Source organism: Scyliorhinus torazame, chromosome 5 (assembly GCF_047496885.1).
Source record: "Scyliorhinus torazame isolate Kashiwa2021f chromosome 5, sScyTor2.1, whole genome shotgun sequence".
Lineage (NCBI taxonomy): Eukaryota > Metazoa > Chordata > Chondrichthyes > Carcharhiniformes > Scyliorhinidae > Scyliorhinus > Scyliorhinus torazame.
In genome coordinates, this window is record NC_092711.1 from 79,798,111 (window position 1) to 79,820,225 (window position 22,115).

The window sequence follows — 22,115 nt, forward strand, 5'->3', positions numbered from 1 at the left end:
TCATCCTCCCCCCCCTCCCCCAACGAGGGGAAGAGAGAAAAGTTACAGAATTGAAAAACTAACAAATTGAAAAATCATTCCCCCCTTCCCCTTCCTCGCCCTTCCCCTTCCTCGCCCCACATAATCACCCCACCACTTTATCCCAGAAGCTCTTTCTCTCGCCAGACTATTCCAGCTTCTCGTCCACAATGAATGCCCACGCCTCTTCTGCCATCTCAAAGTATTGGTGCTTCCCTTAGTGTGTGACCCACAGTCTCGCCAGTTACAACATTCCAAATTTAACCTTCTTTTTGTGAAGCACCGCCTTAGCCCGATTGAAACTTGCCCTCCTTCTCGCCAGCTCCGCACTCCAATCCTGGTATACGCGGATCACCGCGTTCTCCCACCTACAGTTCCGAGTTTTCTTCGCCCATCCTAGGACCATCTCTCTGTCGTTGTAGCGGTGAAACCTCACCACGATGGCTCGAGGTATTTCTCCAGCCTTTGGTCTTCGCGCCAGAACTCGATAAGCTCCCTCCACCTCCAAAGGCCTCCGATCCCATTAGCGAGTGAAGTATCGTGCTCACATATGCCCCGACGTCCGCCCCCTCTGCGCCTTCGGGAAGACCCGGGACTCTTAAATTCTTCCTCCTCGAATTATTCTCCAGGGCTTCCAACCTCTCCACACACCTTTTGTGCTGTGCCTCGTGCGTCTCTGTCTTCACCACCAGGCCCTGTATTTCATCTTCATTTTCAGCAGCCTTTGCCTTCACGACCCGAAGCTCCAGCTCCTGGGTCCTCTGTGCCTCCTTTAGCCCTTCAATCGCCTGTAGCATCGGGGCCAACACCTCCTTCTTCAGCTCTTCCACACAGCGCCGCAGGAACTCTTGTTGCTCCGGGCCCCATACCAAACGGCCACCTTCCGACGCCATCTTGCTTCGAGCTTCCCTTCCTTGCCCCTGCTCCAAAGGATCCACTGCAATCCGGCCGCTATCCTCTCCTTTTTCCATATATATCCGGGGGGGATTCCCTTCTATTTCACCGCACAGTGATTTTGGCTGTTAAAAATTGCCGTTGGGGCTCCTATCAAGAGCCCAAAAGTCCGTTCCAACGGGAGCTGCCGAAACGTGCGACTTAGCTGGTCATCGCCGCACCCGGAAGCGTATCATTTGTAATGACCACCTTGATGTTGTTTGCCCTGAGACAATCCCCATTGAAGGTCTGCTTGGGGATTTTATAGTCATCCATGTGAGAGATATGGCCTGGCCGCTCAGTTGAATGTTCTGGAGGATGGTCTCCATGCTGTTGAGCCCAGCACGATGGGGAACCAGGTTGTTTTGAGATTTTTGTCCTGCTATTGAATTTTCATGATGGTCCTCAGAAGTCTTTGCTGGAAGAGTTCCAGAGCTGTAGCTCCTATAGCATCCCCAGGATTCTGCTCCACACAGCAGGGTGGGAAGGACAATGGCCTAGGAGATTTTGATTATAGTCCTCAGTTTAACGTCATGCTGCTTCCTGACACAAACAGAAATAACCCAGTGAATTCAGAGCTCGATTACACAGGATATACAGCACAGCAACAGACCATTCAGCCCAACCAGTCCCTGCTGGAGTTTCTGCTCCACTCAAGCTCCTCCCATCTTTCCACATCTAAATCTTTCATTGTAATCCTCTAGTCCCTTCTCCCTCGTATGTTTGTCTAGTTTCCCCTTCAACACATCTGTACTATTCACTTCACCCACTCCATAAGACCAGAAGACCATAAGACATAGGAGTGGAAGTAAGGCCATTCGGCCCATCGAGTCCACTCCGCCATTCAATCATGGCTGATTTCAACTCCATTTACCCTGTGGTCGTGAGCTGATTCTCACCATTAGTAGAATGAATCCTGAGAGATAGGATTAACTGTCACATAGAAAGGCATCGACTAGTCAAGGATAGTCAGCATGGATTTGTTAACGGAATTTCTTGCCTCGCAAATTTGGTTGAATTCTTTGAGGAAGTGACAAGAAGTGTTGATAAAGGTAGTGCAGTAGATGTTGGGCACATAGATTTTAGAGAGGCGTTTGACAAAGTCCCACGTGGCAAAGGTGAAAGCCCGTAGGATACAGTGCAATGTGGCAAACTGGATAAAACATTGGCTCAGTAACAGGAAACAAAGGGTCATTGGCTGCCCTTGCAATTGGAAAAGTTGTTTCAAGTGCTGTGTCACAGGGCTCGGTGTTGGGACCATTACTGTGTGGGCTATATAATAATTTGGACGTGAACGTAGGGAGCAGGATTATGAAATTTGCAGATGACACGAAGATTGGCCGAATTCTGGACATTGTAGAGGATAGCTATCATTTCCAAAACAATGTAGGTGGATTGGTGGAGTGGGCAATAAAGTGGCAATAGGGAATTTAACACAGAAACGTGGGAGGTTATGCATTGAGAGATGTCAACCAGTTCTGGGGGGGTGCACAATAAATTAGATCCAGATCAAAACTGGGCATTCATGAGGTGCTGTGAGCCACCAGCAGCACAATACTTAAACACAATCTGTAAGCTCATAGGCCAGCATATCCCTCACTCTACCATTACCATCAAGCCAAGGGACCAACCCTGGTTCAACATGGAGTGGGGGAGAACATGTCAAGAGCAGCACCAGGTTTCCCTGAAACAGATTCCAATCTGGTGACCCTATAACAGGAGACTATAAACGTGTTAAACAGCAGAAGCAGCATGCTCTCGGCAGGGTTAAGCGATCTCACACACAGCGGTTCAGATCAAAGCTGCAGTCCTGCTACATCTCCATGGTGGTGAATAATTAAACAAATCACAGGAGGAGGCGGCTCCACAAACATCACTGTCCTCAGTGATTGGGGAGACAAGCACATCAGTACAAATTGAAACAAACTGAACTAATTTCAGTGCTGCCTCCACACGGCTGGTCGATTGCCGTCTTTTCCCAGAGATTTGATATGATTTAGGTGGTCCGCAGTGCAGAAGTTTGTAAGGATCCTTTCTTTGGATGTCCTTGTATCATTTGTACTGACCACCTTCATGTGACTCATCCCAGTGTGAGTGCGTTCATGTTCAATGAGATTCTGTGATCGTTTAAACAGCTTCCCACAGTGAGAACAACTTAACTGCCCCTCAGTGCGAACAACCTGGTGCTTGACCAGATCCCCAGTACAAATGACTGGGTTTTGTGTTTAGTGATCCTGGGTTTGTTACCAATACCTCCCCTGGATGCCAAAGCTCACTCAGACACACTGGAAGTGATGGGGAGCTGGGCCTTGGCTGTGAGAGTAACTGAAGGTGTGAGAACTGAAATAATCCTGAGTTAGAAAGGAGGAAAGGTCACAAAAATGCAGCAGCCAGTAACAGGACACCAATTAATCTCTTCTTATCCTGGCGAAATGAAGGTTTCAATAGTGTGTCTGAAACAATATTAGTTCACTTGACATATATTCAGAAGATTAAACTCCAGTCCAGTTATAGGGATTATTAACATCAGCAAAAACAAACTCCAACAGTCAGAATGAACATGGTTCAGTGCTGGATGTGATTAACAGCAGCAAGAACAGCAGAATCCAAACCCTGCAGACATTTATCAACCTGTTGCTGCGTCAGATGAGCTGTCTGAGTAAATCCCTTCTCATACTCAGAGAAGGTGAATGGTCTCTCCCCGGTGTGCGTGTGCTGATGTGTCAGCAGGTGGGATGAGCGCGTGAATCCCTTCCCACAGTCAGAGCAGGTGAACGGCCTCTCCCCAGTGTGAACTCACTGATGTCTCAGCAGAACACTTGTGGTTTTAAAGCTCTTCTCACATTCAGAACATTTGAAAGGTTTCTTATCCGAGTGAACAAGTTGGTGTGATCGGAGGCTAGTTAAATAAATGAATCCCTTTCCACATAAGGAGCAGGTGAATGACCTCTCCCCAGTGTGAACTCGCTGGTGTTTCTGGAGGCCAGATAACTGAGTAAATCCCTTCCCACATATTGTACATCTGAACGGCCTCTCCTCGTTGTGAACCCGCTGGTGTATCAGCAGATCACTTGTGGTTTTATAACTCTTCTCGCATTCAGTACATTTGAAAGGTCTGTTATCACTGTGAACCAATCTGTGAGTAGCGAGGTGGGATGATCGTGTGAATCCTTTCCCACACACAGAGCAGGTGAATGGTCTCTCCCCAGTGTGAGTGCGTTCGTGTTCAATGAGATTCTGTGATCGTTTGAATAGCTTCCCACAGTGAGAGCAACTGAACTGTCTCTCAGTGCGAACAACCTGGTGCTTGACCAGGTCCTCGGAGCTTTTAGAGTTATCACAGTCTGACTGGTTAAACAGCCTCTCATCAATGTGAACTTGCTGATGTGTCAGCAGGTGGGATGACTGAATGAATCCCTTACCACACACAGAGCAGGTGAATGGCCTCTCTCCAGTGTGACTGCGTCGATGCATTTCCAGCAGGGATGGGTAATTGAATCCCTTCCCACAATCCCCACATTTCCACGGTTTCTCCATTGTGTACGAGTCCTGGTGTCTCTCCAGACTGGATGATCAATTGAAGCCTCGTCCACACACCGAACACGTGTACAGTTTCTCCCCGTTATGAATGATGTGCTGTTTTTTCAGGCTGTGTAACTGGTTAAAGTCTTTCCACATTCAGTTCACTGGAACACTCTCACTCGGGTGTGTGTTGTGTGGGTCTCGGTGCTTTTCCAGTCACACTGATGTTTGAAATTTTTTCCCACTGACAGAACCAACAAAAATTTCTCCTTCCACATTCAAGGACCGATGATATTCAGGTCCTGATGAATTAAGTGACTCTGTCAGATCTTGATGTGATGTTTGGTCTGAGTTCCCCATCTGCAAATCAACGTCCTCTTGTACCTTGTAAAAGACATTGACAGTGTCAGTGTTACCATTAGTACAGGATAGAAAATCAGAACAGACAATTCCAGTTTCTATGGGGTTTTTCTCTTGTTTCCCCAAACTTGTGGTCCAATCAAACCTCCTTCTCAACTACACCAGAATGTTGTTTCCAGTGTCTATGGGACATTCTGCACCCTGAGGTGGGCGCCAGTGTGGAAGGTCTCAAGTGTTCCGGTAGACACCGCACCCTCCCTCTCCAGGACAACCCAGGGACCGACAAGACCACAGAAGAGGGGCCGACAGCGGAGTTACCCCCTGCCGATCTACAGGCTGCTGCTTTAACCAGGCCCAGGAGCAGATCCTCTGACTTACCCAGCCCCCTCCACACTGGGCAGTGATTGGGAGCGTGGAGTTGTAGTGCAAACCAAATGGCGAAGCAGTTCCTTCAGGTAACGAGACGGAGACTGCGACCTCTCACTGAATATAAATATATGGCCCAAAGACTCCTCTGGGCGGCGAGTAACAGGCGCAGCCCGAGAACGGGGCATGGATTTTAAAACGTGTTGTCCCGGTCTGGGGGAAACAAAGACCCGGAGCTGGAATCGCGGGATTTGCAGAGTCTGATTCTGGATTTGAGGCCCTCACCAGGTGTTTAGAAACCCTCCCTCTCCAGATCCGGCTCCATCGTTCCGTCAGAGTTTCCGCATCCTTCCCGCTGCAGAGACGACAAATGAGCGACTCTCCTCGTCGCCATTACTCGCACTGCGCATGCTCCCATACTGGTCACTACTGCGCCTGCGCAGCATATTCCTCTGATGTGAATGGGGGACATTCACTACCGCGGGAATGCTGGGTAAATACAGCCCCATCGAAAATCCTAATTAGTGACTCGTGATCTTTTTTGCTGTGATGTGGATATTGGGGGGGAATGTGCACAGACCCTTCATTATCCATCAGAAAGATGGAGTAGGAATTGGTGGAGAATTTCAAATGCCCTAAAGTTTTCCAACACGACAGCAGAATCCAATAGCTCCAGTCAAATGTAAACTCAAAATGTGGGGTGGCTGAGTGAAGTACTTCGGTGGCACAGCACCAGAGGCTCAAGTTCAATTCCGGCCTTGGGAGACTGTTTACACTTTCTCCCCATGTCTGTGTGCGTTTCCTCTATGTGCTCTGGTTTGCTCCCACAATCCAAAGATGTGCAGGTTAAGTGGATCGGCTATACTAAATTGCCACTTAGTGTCCACAGATGTGGGGTGGCACAGTGGGCTAGAGACACGAGTTCAACTCCACCTTATCATCATATCATAGAAGTTACAGTGCAGGAGGCCATTCGGCCCATTGAGTCTGCACCGGCCCTTGGAAAGAACACCCTACTTAAGCTCATGCCTCCACCCTATTCCTGTAACCCCACCGAACTGTTTTTGATTCTGCAGTTATTGCTGCTGTTAATCACATCCATGCCGGACCCATGTTTATTCCAATATTTATTTCTGATGTAAATCAGCCCTAGTTGGATGCAGTTTGTGCCCTATAGCATCTCATTTATGTATGAATAGACCATCATGTCTGAAAAGCTTGTTTTAAATCACTCCTAAACTGTATTAACTGAAGATGAGCAATAAACAAATCACAGTCCAATCCTGCAGCTCTATATTGACAGGAGAAAGTATGTTCTGTAACTCGAGGATGAGGCTACATCCAGGATTTTGACCCAGCGACAGTGAAGGAACATTAATATATTTCCAAGTCAGGAGTAACTTGGAAGGGAACCTCCAGGTGGTGGTGTGTCGATGTATTTGCTGCTCTTGTCTTTCTGGATGGTAGAGGTTACGAGTTTGGAAGGTGCTGCCTAAATGAACCTGGGTGAGCTATCGTGCATCTTGTAGCTGGTACACACTGCTGCTACTGTTCGCCGGTGTAGTGAGATTGAATGTTTGTGGATGGGGTGCCAATCAAATGGGCTTGTTTTTTCTGGATGTTGTCAAGCTTCTTGAATGTTGTTGGAGCTGCACTCATCCAGGCAAGTGGGGAATATTCCATCATGCTCCTGACCTGTGCCTTGCAAATGGTGGACTGGCTTTGGTGAGTTGCGTGCCGCAGGATTCCTGGCCTCCGACCTGCTCTGGTAGCCACAATATTTATATGGCTAGTCCAGTTCATTTTCTGGTCAGTGCTAACCCCCAGGATGTTGATTGTGGGAGGTTCAGCGATGGTAATGCCATTGAATGTTAAGGGTCAATCATTAGATCCTCTCTCGTTAGAGACGGTCATTGCCTGGCACTTGTGTGGCGTAAAGGTAACTTGCCACGTTCAGCTCAAGCCTGGATATTGCCCAGGTCTTGCTGCATTTGGACATGGATTGTGTTATAACCCCAATGGAGGTCCCGGGACAGGACCATACAATTTCCCATGACCTCCCCAGAATAGGAACTGCCCCTTTAAGGGAGGGGGGCTTCCCCTTAGCAGGGAGAGCCCCATCTCACATAAAATCCTCGTCTGGGAACAACCAAGGAAGGAGATTCTTTGGGGAGTGAAGGAGTTTGGATTTGTATCGTAATAAACCTTATTCATTACTTTCTACCTATCATCTCTGTGTCCTGCTGTCTGCAAATTCGACAGATTGCGTCAGTGTCTGAGGAGCCGTGAATGGTGCTGAACATTATTTAGTCACATGCAAACATCCCCAATTCTTTAAAAAAAATTTTTTAGAGTACCCAATTAATTTTTTCCAATTAATGGGCCATTTTGTGTGGCCAATCCACCTAGCCTGCACATCTTTTGGGTTGTGGGGGCGAAACCCACGGAAAATTTGGGGAGAATGTGCAAACTCCACACGAACAGTGACCCAGGGCCAGGATCGAACCTGGGACCTTGGCACCGTGAGAAGCAGTGTTAACATCCCCAATTCTGAAGTTATGAGGGAAGGCAGGTCATTGATAAAGATTTTGGGCCTAGGACTCTGCCATGAGAAACTCCTGCAGTGATGTCCTGGAACTGAGATAATTGACATTCAACAAACACGACCATCTTTTTTTGTGCAAGTTATGACCAGCGGAGTTTCCCCCGATTCCCATTGACACCAGTTTTGCTCGGATTCCCTGATGCAATACTTGGTTAAATGCTGGCTTGGTTTAAATAACAGTCACTCTCAGATTACCTTTGGAGTTCAGCTCTTTTGACCATGTTTGAACCAAGGCTGTAATGAGATCAGGAGCTAAGTGACCCTGCCAGAACCCAAACTGGCATCAATGATAATCTAATAATAATCTTTATTAGTGTCACAATTAGGCTTACAGTAACACTGCAGTGAAGTTATTTTGAAAAGTCCCTAGTCTCCACACTCCGGCGCCTGTTCAGGTACACTGCGGGAGAATTCAGAATGTCCAATTCACCTACCAAGCACGTCTTTCGGGACTTCTGGGAGGAAACCGGAGACTCAATGTGCAGACTCCGCACAGACATGACCCAAGATCAGGTTATTGCTGAGCAAGTGCCACTTGATAGCACTGTTGATGGCCCCTCCATCACCTTACTGATGATTGAGAGAAGACTGATGAGGCAGTATTGGGCTGGGTTTGATTTGTCCTGCTCTTTGTGTACAGGACATACCTGGGTAATTTTCCACACTGCTGGGTAATCAGTAATTTACAAAGATTCCCGATAGCTTCCTTGCATTTGCACTCCATGTCTACATTAATAAACTGAGGACCCCATTAGCTTTTTTTTTTAAACAACTTGATCAACAGTTTAATCACCCAATTGTCGACATTTACCACCCTTCACCCCCACCACCGCTGGGATATTTGATTCTACACTGTTTAAAATTGCACCGTTGACGGAGAGGTTTAGAGAGGGAATTTCACAGTTTGCGGCCTTGGCCCTACACTGATGGTGGAATAATTAAAATGGGGAATGCTAAATAGGCCAGAGTGAGCAGAGTGCAGATATCTCAGAGGGTTGTAAAACTGGAGATTACAGAGATAGGGAGGGATGAGGCCATGAAGGGATTTGCAAACAAGGATGAGGATGTGAATTTTAAAATCAAGGCTGTCCTACATAAGGAGCCAGTGTAGGTCAGTGAGCACAGGGGTGATGGGTGAACAGGACTACTTGGTGTGAGAAAGCCCACAGTCAGCAGAGTTTGGGATGATCTCACGTTTCCGTGGGGGTGAATGTGAGAGGCTGGTCAGTACTGTATTGGAATCATCAAGTCTAAAGGTAACAGGGGCATGGATGAGGGTTTCAGCATCAGATGAGCTGGGGTGGGGATGGACACAGGTGACATTATGGAGATTGAAATATCTGGTATTAGTGATGGTGTGGAGATGGGGTCAGAAACTCATCTTGGGGTCAAATCTGACACAGAGATTGTGCCGAGTGTGGTTCAGCCTCAGACAGTTCCCAGGGAGAGGGATGGACTCGGTGGTTAGGGAATGGAATTTCTAATGGTGACTGAAGACAATGGCTTTGATATTCCCAAATTTTTAATTGGAGGAAATTTCTGCCCATCCAGCACTGGATGTGGGATAAGCAGTTTGATAATTTAGTAACAGTGGAGGAATGGAGAGGGATGGTGGTGAGGTAGAGCTGGGTGATGTCAGTGTACATGTGAAATCTAACATGGTGCTTTGGGATGATGTCACCGAGTGGCAGCGTGTAGATGAGAAATAGGAGGGGCTGAGGATAGATCCTTGGGGGACACCGAGTACAGGGACTTGGAGAGAAAAGGGAGAATGGAGATGGAACGGTAGGTTGCCAGGATGATGGGGGTCAAAGGTTTTTTTCCCCCGGTTGAATGAGAGTGAATTTAATGGTGGGAGGGACAGAACCAGAAGAGACAGAGCCATTAACAATATCAGATAATGTGGGGAGTTGAGTGATCAGTAATTTAGTGGGAAAATGGTAAAGGGAGAATCCGAAGGTCTCATGGACAGGATGATCAATGAGAAGGTTTGACAGGAGAGAAACTGGAGGAAGATGTGAGTTCAGATCATGGACAAGGGGGACTTTAGAGACAGTTTGGTCCAGTGGGCTAGTGGGAGGGAGGGAAGCAGCAGATTGGATTGTCTCAATCTTAATGACAAATAAGCTCCATGAGTTCCTCACTTGTTGTCGGAGGTGAAAATGGAGACGACAGGGGAGGGGAGAACCCTTCAAAAGGAGAACACTTCAGATATTAAAAATACACGATACAGCATGTTTAACACATAGATGGCATATTTGATTTTTGTCCAGGATATTTGTCTCTATGACTGGTCTGAAATGTATTAACATCAGCAGAAACAGATTACAATGAAAGGGCTCAGTTCTCAATGTGAGTAACAACAAAATCCAATCACTGTAGTTACCAGTGAACTCGCTGGTGTCTCAGCAGGGCGGATGACGAGAAAATCACTTCCAACACGAGGAACAGGTAAACTGTCTCTCCCCGGTGTGAACTTGTTGGTGTGTCAGCAGGTTGGATGACTGAATGAATCTCTTCCCACAATCAGAGCAGATGAACAGCCTCTCCCCAGTGTGAACTCGCTGGTGTCTTAGCAGAGCGGATGACTGAGTGAATCTCTTTCCACACTTGTAGCAGATGAATGGCCTCTCCCCAGTGTGAGTGCGCTGGTGTACAGTGAGATGAGACGATCGTCTGAACCCAGTCCCGCAGTGAGAGCACCTGAACGGTTTCTCATCAGTGTGGACCTGTTGATGGGAGACCAGTTCCTGCGAGGTTTTAAAACACTTCCTGCAGTCCAGACATTTAAAAGGTCTCTCGTCAGTATGAACTCTTTGGTGTACCATCAGGTGTGATGAATTAATGAATCCCTTCCCACACTCGAAGCAGATGAACGGTCTCTGTCTAGTGTGAACCTGCTGGTGTGTCAGCAGGGTGGATTGGTGAGAGAATCTCTTCCCACACTCAGAGCAGGTAAATGGCTTCTCCCTGGTGTGTATTCGCTGGTGTGTCAGCAGGGTGGATGACTGACTGAATCCCATCCCACACACAGAACAGGTGAATGGTTTCTCCCCAGTGTGTATTCGCTGATGTTTCTGCAGGGTGGATGACTGAGTGAATCTCTTCCCACAGTCAGAGCAGGTGAATGGCTTCTCCCCACTGTGTGTGCGCTGGTGTGTCAGCAGGATGGATGACTTAGTAAATCCCCTCCCACAGTCCGAGCAGGTGAATGGCCTCTCCCCGGTGTGACCACGCTGATGAATTTCCAGCTCTGATGGGTAATTGAATCCTTTCCCACAGTCCTCACATTTCCACGGCTTCTCCCCATCATGCCTACATTTATGTTTTGAAAGGCCAGATGATCGATTGAACCCTCGTCCACACACAGAACACGTGTACGGTTTCTCCTCACTGTGAATGGTGCTTTTTTCTTCCACCTTCAAAACACGATGATATTCAGGTTGCAATAGATTGGGCGCGTCCATGAGATCCTGATAGGATCTTTAGTTTCAGTTTCCTGACTGCAAATCCTCCCCTTTCTAATATCCTGTGATACAGATTTCAAAAAGAAAAAAGGAAGTGAGAGAGAGCCCACAGAAACACAAAGGCAAGTTGTAAAATTCTGCTGAATGAATCTGGTAATTTGTGAGGTCGGCACGAGGAAAGTGACTGTGAAAATTGCCTCATTGTCATAAAAATCAGGCTGGTTTACTAATGTTGTTCACGGAATGGATCCCACCACTCAATCTTGGATCACACATAATCTAGCATTGACAGAAGGGGGTGAGAGGAAGAGACAGGGAGTGAGAGGGGTGCAAGAAACAGAGGGTGAAAGAGAGGGATTTTCTACATCTACAGCTTCACCAAAACTCTGACAGAATCTTCTAATCCATCAACCTCCACTGCCTGGATGCACCCGGGTAGGAGGTGCAAGTGAAGATCATCACCTCCTAGTTCATCTCCAACTCACACACACTGTGCTGGCTTGTCTGACATCAAGTGCTGCAGGAGCAGAAATTTCCAGCCTTTAAACATTGGAAAAGCTGAAGCCATTCTCTCCAGTCACCATCACAAATTTCCCTCTCTAACCACTAACTCCATCCCTCTACTTGTTAACTGTCTGAGGCTGAAGGACATATTTTGACCACATATCCACATCATCACCAAGACCACCTATTTCCACCTCAGTTACATTGCCCGGCTCCACTTTACTGTCAGTTTATCTGCTGGAGAAACCATCATCTTTTCCTTTTGGTTTTATAGACAGATTTATTCTGTTAAAGACACAATATGAATACAAATGATTGTCATTGACCTCATATCATTGTTCGGCGTTATCGATAACAAATTGGAGGCGAAAGAGTGAAGCAGTTTAATGAACAATTTGTTCACGCTCTGTTACTGGGTAAATTTGAAAAATATTGCCCCTAACAAAGATGGCGGGTGCGCTTGCGCCCTCGCTGTCAGTATCTTCAATAAAGATGGGAATCGCGCCGCCCTGCTACCAGTGCCCCCGACAAAGATGGCGTTTGGAACTGAGGCCTTGCTCTGTGCAAAGGGCGGGGGGGCCATCCCGGATATCGGTAGGTTATTTTTCATGAGTTTGCGGTTCATATAACATGTTTACAAAGCTTCTCCACACACACCCCGCCCGCTTGATCCATAGCTCCCCCCGGTTCCGCCGTACCCACCTCTGCGGATTATCGTACCGAGAAAGAACCGTCTCTGCGCCGCCATTAATCACGCTGCGCATGCCTCTAATCACTGCGCATGCCTCACACGCCCGAGCCCAGCCCGGCCCTCGCTCACTCGGATTGGTTGGAGGACCAGTCACTCCCGCTCAGTCCTCCAGTCCCGCCTCCTCTTTCCCTATTGGCCCGGATATGCCGTCAATCATTCCCTGGATATTGTGAGGTTCCAGGTTCGTGACTATCCGCCGCTTCCTCTTCTCTCCACAAACAACCACATAGAGACCAGGGGGGGGGGGGGGGGGAAGATACTGCATTAGTCACCCAGAGAGACAGGAGAATGTTCTGGGGACATGGGCTCCAATCCATTCAATTAATAACATCTGGAATTTAAAGTTAGACTCAGTGATGTTGACTGAGACTCCACTGAGAAAATCTTAACACAGTCAGTTCTGGACACAAGGTTAACGTCTGTTATTGTGTCTGCTCAATTAGGGTGATTCATAGATTTCATAGAATTTACAGTGCAGAAGGAGGCCATTCGGCCCATCGAGTCTGCACCGGTTCTTGGAAAGAGCACCCTACCCAACCTCCACACTTTCCCCATAACCCAGTAACCCCACCCAACACTAAGGGCAATTTTGGCCACTAAGGGCAATTTATCATGGCCAATCCACCTAACCTGCACATCTTTGCACATTCAGATTCATATTTTGTCACAAATCATGAGTGAATTTATCTCCAGATCGTTAAAAGGATCCGGAAATAATTTGCCAAAACATTTTTGGATTTCAGCCCAATGAAGAGGGAGTGTGTGTGGGACGGGGATTTACAGTTCTGGGGGAACGAGAGGGAAGAAATGTTCCACAGAAACTGGAATTAATGTTCAAAATTTCTATCCTGGACTGACACTGGGTACTCTTGTAAACTCCTTTAGCAGGATATTTATGGGGAAGGATTTGCAGATGAGAAACTCAAACCAAACATCAGATCAAGATCTGACACAGGCACTCGATTAATCAGGATCTGAATATCATGGACCTTTGAATCTAGAAAAATACATTTATTGCCTTGCTGTCTGTGGGAAAAGCTTTAATGTTAGGCTGGCTAATTGAGTAAACCCCTTCCCACACACTGAGCAAGTGAACGGCTTCTCCTCAGTGTGAATGCGTCAATAGTTTCTCAGTGCACCAGTGACAGTGTGGAGAAATATTAAATGTGTTTGGTATATGGTCATTGCTTTAACTGTCCCCGGCTCTATGGAGAAACTGTGGAAATGTGAGGACTGTGGTAAAGGATTCAATTATCCATCCCATCTGGAAATCCATTGATGCAGCCACACTGAGCCCAGCACCATAGAGAAACCTTGGAAATGTGAGGATTGTGGGAAAGGATTCTATAACCTATCCCTGCTGAGAAACCATCAACGCATTCACACTGGTAAGAAGCCATTCACATGCTCAGTGTTTGGGAAGGGGTGTACTCAATTAGCAGGCCTTGCAATACACCAGCGAGATCACACCAGGAAGAGGCCATTCATCTGCTTAGAGTTTGGGAAGAGATTCACCTGCTAACACACCGGCTTATTCACACTGAGGAGAAGCCATTCAACTGTACTCCCTGTGGAAAGAAGTTCAGGTCTTCAGCCAACCTCACCGCACACCAGCGAGTTCACACTGGGGAGAAGCCGTACACCTGCTCCCTGTGTGGGGAGGCATTTTCTTGGATATCCAGCCTCTAGTACCACCAGGGAGTTCACATCCCAGAGAGGCCGTTCAGCTGCACATCCTCTGGAAAGAATTTCAGGTCTTCATCCAACCTCATTGAACACCAGCGAGGTCACACCAGAGAGAGGCCGTTTATCTGCTCCGTGTGTGGGAAGGGATTCACAAAGTCCAACTTGGTGATACACCAGCGAATTCACACTGGGGAGAGGCCGTTCACCTGCTCTGTGTGGGGAAAGGAAGAGATTCACTGAGGCACCTAAAGAGCGGTGACATCAGTGAGTTCACAAGTGACATCAGGGATTGGATTCTGTTACTTTTACTACTGTTAATCACACCCAGGATTGATTGACAATATCCGGTTTGATTCTGCTGATATTAACAATCCCTGGGATTTAATATTCTGAAGACGTTGCTGATTTTCGGGGCTGCTGTGTCTCCTTTTAAAAGAACCACCTGTGATCTTTCTCCCTAATTCAAGAACTCTCAACAGGAATTTTTTACAATAAAATTATTAACTTTGACTTAAATCCTGAACTGAATTTAGGTGCAAATCTACAATTGAGTGTTTGAAAGGTTCCACTGATTAATATCTCCAATCAGAAAGTGTTGATTAATCCTTGTTCACAATTCTCACTGACTTGTACATTCTTGACAGTGACATCTCCATTATGAACTTACATTGTGAAGGAACGTGAAATGAAACATAACTATTTTGCAGGAACATCAGGAAAAGCTTAAAGCAAAATCTACCCCATGCTCAAGATAAACCCAACAGCTGGAACACTGCATCACACCAAGAGAGCTGTGTAAAATACAGGGAGATGGTGTGTAAATAAACACTGGAGCAGCCTACATCGGGAAATCCAAACTGCCTGTGACAATGAATATGTGCCTGCTGTGTATGTGGGATCAAGAGGCTGCTTGATTCTCCCATCAACAAAGATATTGACAAATGGTGAGCTTCTCACCGACAGAAGTAACCAGATGTCCCGCTGGGTTGAACACGTCTGTGAGCTGTACTCCTATGAGATGGACATCTCCCAGTCTCTGACTCTCCTGCAGCTTCCTGTCATGGTTGAGTTAGACAAGGAATCTTCACCACGCATTCGAAAAAGCCATTGATCGCTGAGCAAGCAGAGGCAACTGGCAAGGATGGAATTCCAGCTGAACTGTGCAAACGTGGAAAGTCCCATCGACTGTCACACCTTCATGATGTCTTGCTGTTTAGGGATGCAAGACTGGTTCACAGAACATGTGTGATGCAATAACCATAACAATCTGCAAACACAAAGGTGACAGAGAAAATGACAACTACAGGGAACATCTCACTCCTTAAAGTCACTGGGAAGCACTACAATCGGGTCATGTTTAAAAATCTTCACTGTCCTGCAGACTGAGTGTATCCAGAAGCACAGTGCAATTTCTGTGCTGACAGATCTACAGAGAACATGATCTTCTCCACACACCAGCGACAAGAGAAGTGAAGAATTGGAATTTAATCTAAAATGCTACCAGTTCCTGTGCTGGGAAAAGTGAAATGTTTTAATTACTGAGTGAAAGTAAACCTTTCAGTGTGAATCACAATTTACTGGTACAATTGGAAAAGGCACCAAAATGTTTGATTCCCTGAAAATAAACGTCAGCCTTGAAGTTATGTTTCGGAGCTCACAACCTGTGGGAAGCTCCACTCACTTTTGCATTTTTTGGTCTAAGAAGGTTGAAGTTTCCCTTGAAAGCTAATTTTCATTTCCCTTCAGTTTATTTGGAAAGGTGCCTGAAGCAGAATGAAAAGAAAAACAATTGGGCAAAACTGAAAAAACAAAAACCCAAAAGAACTGGCGATAAAAGTTGAAAATGGTTCACCTTTGATCTGAAAAGTCATTCAAAGTTGACAATGTTTGCTTGTCCTGTTTGGAAACAGAAGTTAACCCTTTCCACTGACGGCATGGGGATAATTTGAACTAAGACTTTTGTCTTCTAAAGATTTGACTTCATCCTATTTGTTATCTTTCGAGACAAAGTGTTTGAGAACGGGCGATATGGGAGTTATCTCCAAACTGATCGCAAATACTTCTGTTTCTGATGTAAAAACAACAGATTATGTGAATATTGATGGATAATCTGCAGGTGGGGAGGATGAATCTGAGTCGATGGTTATCACATTTTACTGGAAATGTTTTACTTTTATTTGTGATGACAGCTCAAGGGTTTGTGTCACTGATTGTGATCATTCTGCTGGCTTTAGTTTGTTATCTACAGTTTGTAATCAAGAAATTAGGAAAACAAGCTCACAGCTTTGAAATAGCTGGGTTGTCAGAAATCAGTTGTGTGAAGTCAATAAGGATATTCCCTTTCTACAGGTTGGGAGATCTGTAAGACGTTCTTGTCCAAGAACCTTATAACATCTTAAATGTATTGCCTCTGTTTGGAATAGCTCCCTCTCTCTCTTGTGAAGAAAGCTTCCTGGGTTGACAAACATAGGACAGTGTTGGCCTGTTTTCTCTGACAAGGACTTGTCTCGAGCACAGAACCTGAAACAAGATAAATGTGAGAGGGTGGGGAGGATCTGAGGACCCATATGTAAACCTGCAGCTGAGTAAAGGTTGAACACAGATCCTAGCAAGCAATGGGCCACAAAATGACCATAAGATATAGGAGCAGAATTAGTCCATTCCAGTCTGCTCTGCCATTCAGTCATGGCTTATATTTTTCTCATCCCCGTTCTCCTGCCTTCTCTCCATAATCCCTGATCCCCTTATTAACAGGAACCTATCTACCTCTGTCTTAAAGACTCTCCGTGATTTGGCCTCCACAGCCTTCTGCGGCAGAGTACCACATAACCATAATCTTCATTAGTGTCACAAGTAGGCTTACATTAACACTGCAGTAAAGTTACTGTGAAAATCCCCGAGTCGCCACGTTCCGGCGCCTGTTCGGGTACACGGAGGGAGAATTCAGAATGTCCAATTCACCTAACAAGCACGTCTTTCGGGACTTGGGGAAGGAAATCGGAGCACCCGGAGGAAACCCACGCAGACACTGGGAGAACATGCAGACTCCACACAGACAGTGACCCAAGCCGGGAATCGATCCCGGGTCCCTGTGAAACAACAGTGCTAACTATTGTGCTACTGTGAGAGAGTGAGAAAGAGAGAGTGAGAATATTCACCACACTCTGGCTGAAGAAATTCCTCCTCGTCTCAGTTTGAAAGGTTCGTCCCTTCAGTCGGAGGCTGTGCCCTCGGGTTCTAGTTTCTCCTACTGGTGGAAACATCCTCTCCACATCCACTCTATCTGGGCCTCTCAGTATTCTGTAAGTTTCAGTGAGAATGGCAGAGTGGTTAGCACTGCTGCCTCAAAGCGCCACAGGTTCAATTCTGGTTATGGGTGGCTGACTGTGACGTTTGCACTTTGTCCCCGTGTCTGCGTGGGTTTCCTCCGGGTGCTCCAATGTCCTCCCATAGTCCAAAGATGTGCAGGTTAGATGGATTGGCAATGCTAAACTGCCCTTTATTTAGGTTAAGTGGGGTTTCAGGGATAGCGTGGGGGCATGGGCCTAGATAGGGTGCTCTTTGAGGGTCCGTGAAGACTCAATGGGCTAAATGGCCTCCTTCTTACTGTTAAGATTCTATCCCCCTCTCATCCTTCTAAACTCCATCGAGCACAGATCCAGAGTCCTCACCTGCTCCTCATACAAGTTCTTCATTCCATAACTTCATGGTTTATGATGGAAATAGGAAGCATTACCTTGAATATCTGTTCATTTCTAATAAATCGTTAAATAAATCCCGGTTCTGGGGCACTGTTCATGTGAAGTTTGCACATTCTCCCCATGTCTGCGTGGGTTTCACCCCCACAACTTAAAAGATGTGCAGGTTAGGTGGATTGGTCAGGCTAAATAGCCCCTTTATTTGAAATAAAAATAATTGGGTACTCTAAATTTATATTAAAAAAATAAAAAATTAATAGATAAATAAATGATAAGAACCTCCAACCATGGAGATCTGCAGCCTCCTGATCCGGGATCAGTAAATTATTCTGAGGAGATATCACCTCCAGCCCCAGAGATCACCACCCTCCTGATTTAGGATCAGTAATCCATTCCGAAGAAACTGTCACCTCCAGCCCTGGTTATCACCATCCTCCTGTTCTGGGATCAGTAATCCATTCCGAGGAGACTGTCACCTCCAGCCCCGGAGATCAGCTCCATCTGTCCGAGTGTCTGATCCGGGATCAGTAAACCATTCCGAGGAGACTGTCACCTCCAGCCCCGGAGATCAGCTCCATCTGTCCGAGTGTCTGATCCGGGACCAGTAAACCATTCCGAGGAGACTGTCACCTCCAGCCTCGGAGATCACCATCCTCCTGATTTAGGATCAGTAATCCATTCCGAAGAAACTGTCACGTCCAGCCCCGGATATCACCATCCTCCTGTTCTGGGATCAGTAATCCATTCCGAGGAGACTGTCACCTCCAGCCCCGGAGATCACCATCCTCCTGATTTAGGATCAGTAATCCATTCCGAAGAAACTGTCACCTCCAGCCCCGGATATCACCATCCTCCTGATCTGGGATCAGTAATCCATTCCGAGGAGACTGTCACCTCCAGCCATGGACATCAGCATTCAAACCAGCAGGAACTAGTGTTCTCTCCAGTAAGTTCGGAATTCTGCTGCTCAACTTAAAGGCACCTGTCCATTAATCCTTCTTGATTTAAAGATGCCTGTCCATTAACCCTGCTTGATTTAAAGATACATGTCCATTAATCCTGCTTGATTTAAAAATACATGTCCATTAATCCTGCTTGATTTAAAGATACCTGTCCATTAATCCTGCTTGATTTAAAGATACCTGTCCATTAATCCTGCTTGATTTAAAGATACATGTCCATTAATCCTGCTTGACATAAAGATACCTGTCCATTAATCCTGCTTGATTTAAAGATACATGTCCATTAATCCTGCTTGATTTAAATATACATGTCCATTAATCCTGCTTGATGTAAAGATATCTGTCCATTAATCCTGCTTGACGTAAAGATACCTGTCCATTAAACCTGCTTGATTTAAAGATACCTGTCCATTAATCCTGCTTGTCATAAAGATACCTGTCCATTAACCCTGCTTGACGTAAAGATACCTGTCCATTAATCCTGCTTGATTTAAAGATACATGTCCATTAATCCTGCTTGTCGTAAAGATACCTGTACATTAACCCTGCTTGACATAAAGATACCTGTCCATTAATCCTGCTTGACGTAAAGATACATGTCCATTAATCCTGCTTGTCGTAAAGATACCTGTCCATTAACCCTGCTTGACGTAAAGATACCTGTCCATTAATCCTGCTTGATTTAAAGATACATGTCCATTAATCCTGCTTGTCGTAAAGATACCTGTCCATTAACCCTGCTTGACATAAAGATACCTGTCCATTAATCCTGCTTGACGTAAAGATACATGTCCATTAATCCTGCTTGTCGTAAAGATACCTGTCCATTAACCCTGCTTGACGTAAAGATACCTGTCCATTAATCCTGCTTGACGTAAAGATACCTGTCCATTAATCCTACTTGACGTCAAGATACATGTCCATTAATCCTGCTTGATTTAAAGATACCTGTCCATTAATCCTGCTTGATGTAAAGATACATGTTCATTAATCCTGCTTGACGTCAAGATACATGTCCATTAATCCTGCTTGATGTAAAGATACCTGTCCATTAATCCTGCTTGATGTAAAGATACATGTCCATTAACCCTGCTTGATTTAAAGATACCTGTCCATTAATCCTGCTTGTCGTAAAGATACCTGTCCATTAACCCTGCTTGACGTAAAGATACCTGTCCATTAATCCTGCTTGATTTAAAGATACATGTCCATTAATCCTGCTTGTCGTAAAGATACCTGTCCATTAACCCTGCTTGACATAAAGATACATGTCCATTAATCCTGCTTGATTTAAAGATACATGTTCATTAATCCTGCTTGATTTAAAGATACATGTCCATTAATCCTGCTTGATGTAAAGATACATGTCCATTAATCCTGCTTGATTTAAAGATACATGTTCATTAATCCTGCTTGATTTAAAGATACATGTCCATTAATCCTGCTTGATTTAAAGATACATGTCCATTAATCCTGCTTGATTTAAAGATACATGTCCATTAATCCTACTTGATTTAAAGATACCTGTCCATTAATCCTGCCTGACGGAAAGATACATGTCCATTAATCCTGCTTGTCGTAAAGATACCTGTCCATTAACCCTGCTTGACGTAAAGATACCTGTCCATTAATCCTGCTTGACGTAAAGATACCTGTCCATTAATCCTACTTGACGTCAAGATACATGTCCATTAATCCTGCTTGATTTAAAGATACCTGTCCATTAATCCTGCTTGACGTAAAGATACATGTCCATTAATCCTGCTTGATTTAAAGATACATGTCCATTAATCCTGCTTGTCGTAAAGATACCTGTCCATTAACCCTGCTTGACGTAAAGATACCTGTCCATTAATCCTGCTTGACGTAAAGATACCTGTCCATTAATCCTACTTGACGTCAAGATACATGTCCATTAATCCTGCTTGATTTAAAGATACCTGTCCATTAATCCTGCTTGATGTAAAGATACATGTCCATTAATCCTGCTTGACGTCAAGATACATGTCCATTAATCCTGCTTGACGTAAAGATGCCTGTCCATTAATCCTGCTTGATGTAAAGATACCTGTCCATTAATCCTGCTTGATGTAAAGATACATGTCCATTAACCCTGCTTGATTTAAAGATACCTGTCCATCAATCCTGCTTGATTTAAAGATACCTGTCCATTAATCCTACTTGACGTAAAGACACCTGTCCATTAATCCTGCTTGATTTAAAGATACCTGTCCATTAATCCAAATTGATTTAAAGATACCTGTCCATTAATCCTGCTTGACGTAAAGATACCTGTCCATTAATCCTGCTTGATGTAAAGATACATGTCCATTAACCCTGCTTGATTTAAAGATACATGTCCATTAATCCTGCTTGATTTAAAGATACCTGTCCATTATTCCTGCTTGATTTAAAGATACCTGTCCATCAATCCTGCTTGATTTAAAGATACCTGTCCATTAATCCTACTTGACGTAAAGACACCTGTCCATTAATCCTGCTTGATTTAAAGATACCTGTCCATTAATCCAAATTGATTTAAAGATACCTGTCCATTAATCCTGCTTGACGTAAAGATACCTGTCCATTAATCCTGCTTGATGTAAAGATACATGTCCATTAACCCTGCTTGATTTAAAGATACATGTCCATTAATCCTGCTTGATTTAACGATACCTGTCCATTAATCCTGCTTGATTTAAAGATACATGTCCATCAATCCTGCTTGATTTAAAGATACATGTCCATTAATCCTGCTTGATTTAAAGATACCTGTCCATTAATCCTGCTTGATTTAAAGATACATGTCCATCAATCCTGCTTGATTTAAAGATACCTGTCCATTAATACTGCTTGATTTAAAGATACATGTCCATCAATCCTGCTTGATTTAAAGATACATGTCCATTAATCCTGCGTGATTTAACGATACCTGTCCATTAATACTGCTTGATTTAAAGATACATGTCCATTAATCCTGCGTGATTTAACGATACCTGTCCATTAATACTGCTTGATTTAAAGATACATGTCCATCAATCCTGCTTGATTTAAAGATACATGTCCATTAATCCTGCTTGATTTAAAGATACATGTCCATCAATCCTGCTTGATTTAAAGATACATGTCCATTAATCCTGCTTGATTTAAAGATACCTGTCCATTAATCCTGCTTGATTTAAAGATACATGTCCATTAATCCTGCTTGATTTAAAGATACCTGTCCATTAATACTGCTTGATT

At 45.1% G+C, this 22,115-nt stretch overlaps 2 protein-coding genes and 1 long non-coding RNA gene across 5 annotated transcripts in view; 1 reads left to right on the forward strand and 2 right to left on the reverse strand.

Moving 5' to 3' along the window:
- Positions 1-122: 122 nt before the first annotated feature.
- LOC140418589 (uncharacterized) lies at positions 123-12,548 on the reverse strand. 3 transcript variants are annotated; one of them, XM_072502108.1, is made up of 3 exons: positions 12,478-12,548; positions 10,191-11,333; positions 123-1,494 (listed from the first exon to the last, which is right to left on the reverse strand). In XM_072502108.1, exon 2 carries the CDS (start codon positions 11,269-11,271, stop codon positions 10,234-10,236), a length of 1,038 nt encoding a protein of 345 aa, XP_072358209.1. In that variant the 5' UTR covers positions 11,272-11,333; positions 12,478-12,548; the 3' UTR covers positions 123-1,494; positions 10,191-10,233. The 3 variants fall into 3 exon arrangements, with proteins under 3 accessions (XP_072358209.1, XP_072358208.1, XP_072358207.1); XM_072502107.1 differs by lacking the exon at positions 123-1,494 and adding an exon at positions 4,490-4,857; XM_072502106.1 differs by lacking the exon at positions 123-1,494 and having other exon boundaries at positions 10,026-11,333.
- Positions 3,416-4,521, reverse strand: LOC140422733 (uncharacterized; the record flags this gene model as incomplete). The annotated part of the gene is made up of 1 exon (XM_072507685.1): positions 3,416-4,521. A coding segment is annotated over one exon (774 nt), but the record flags the coding sequence as incomplete, so codon positions are not given.
- LOC140418590 (uncharacterized) overlaps positions 12,302-22,115 on the forward strand; it is an 88,115-nt gene continuing 78,301 nt past the window's right edge. The window contains exon 1 of the long non-coding RNA XR_011945158.1: positions 12,302-12,369. This is a non-coding gene — a long non-coding RNA (uncharacterized lncRNA). The remainder of the gene's footprint in view (positions 12,370-22,115) is intronic.

What these genes read in the sequence shown, in the direction of transcription:
- LOC140418589 (XM_072502108.1), bottom strand. Translation starts at nt 11,271, where the DNA reads ATGGACGCGCCCAATCTATTGCAACCTGAATATCATCGTGTTTTGAAG.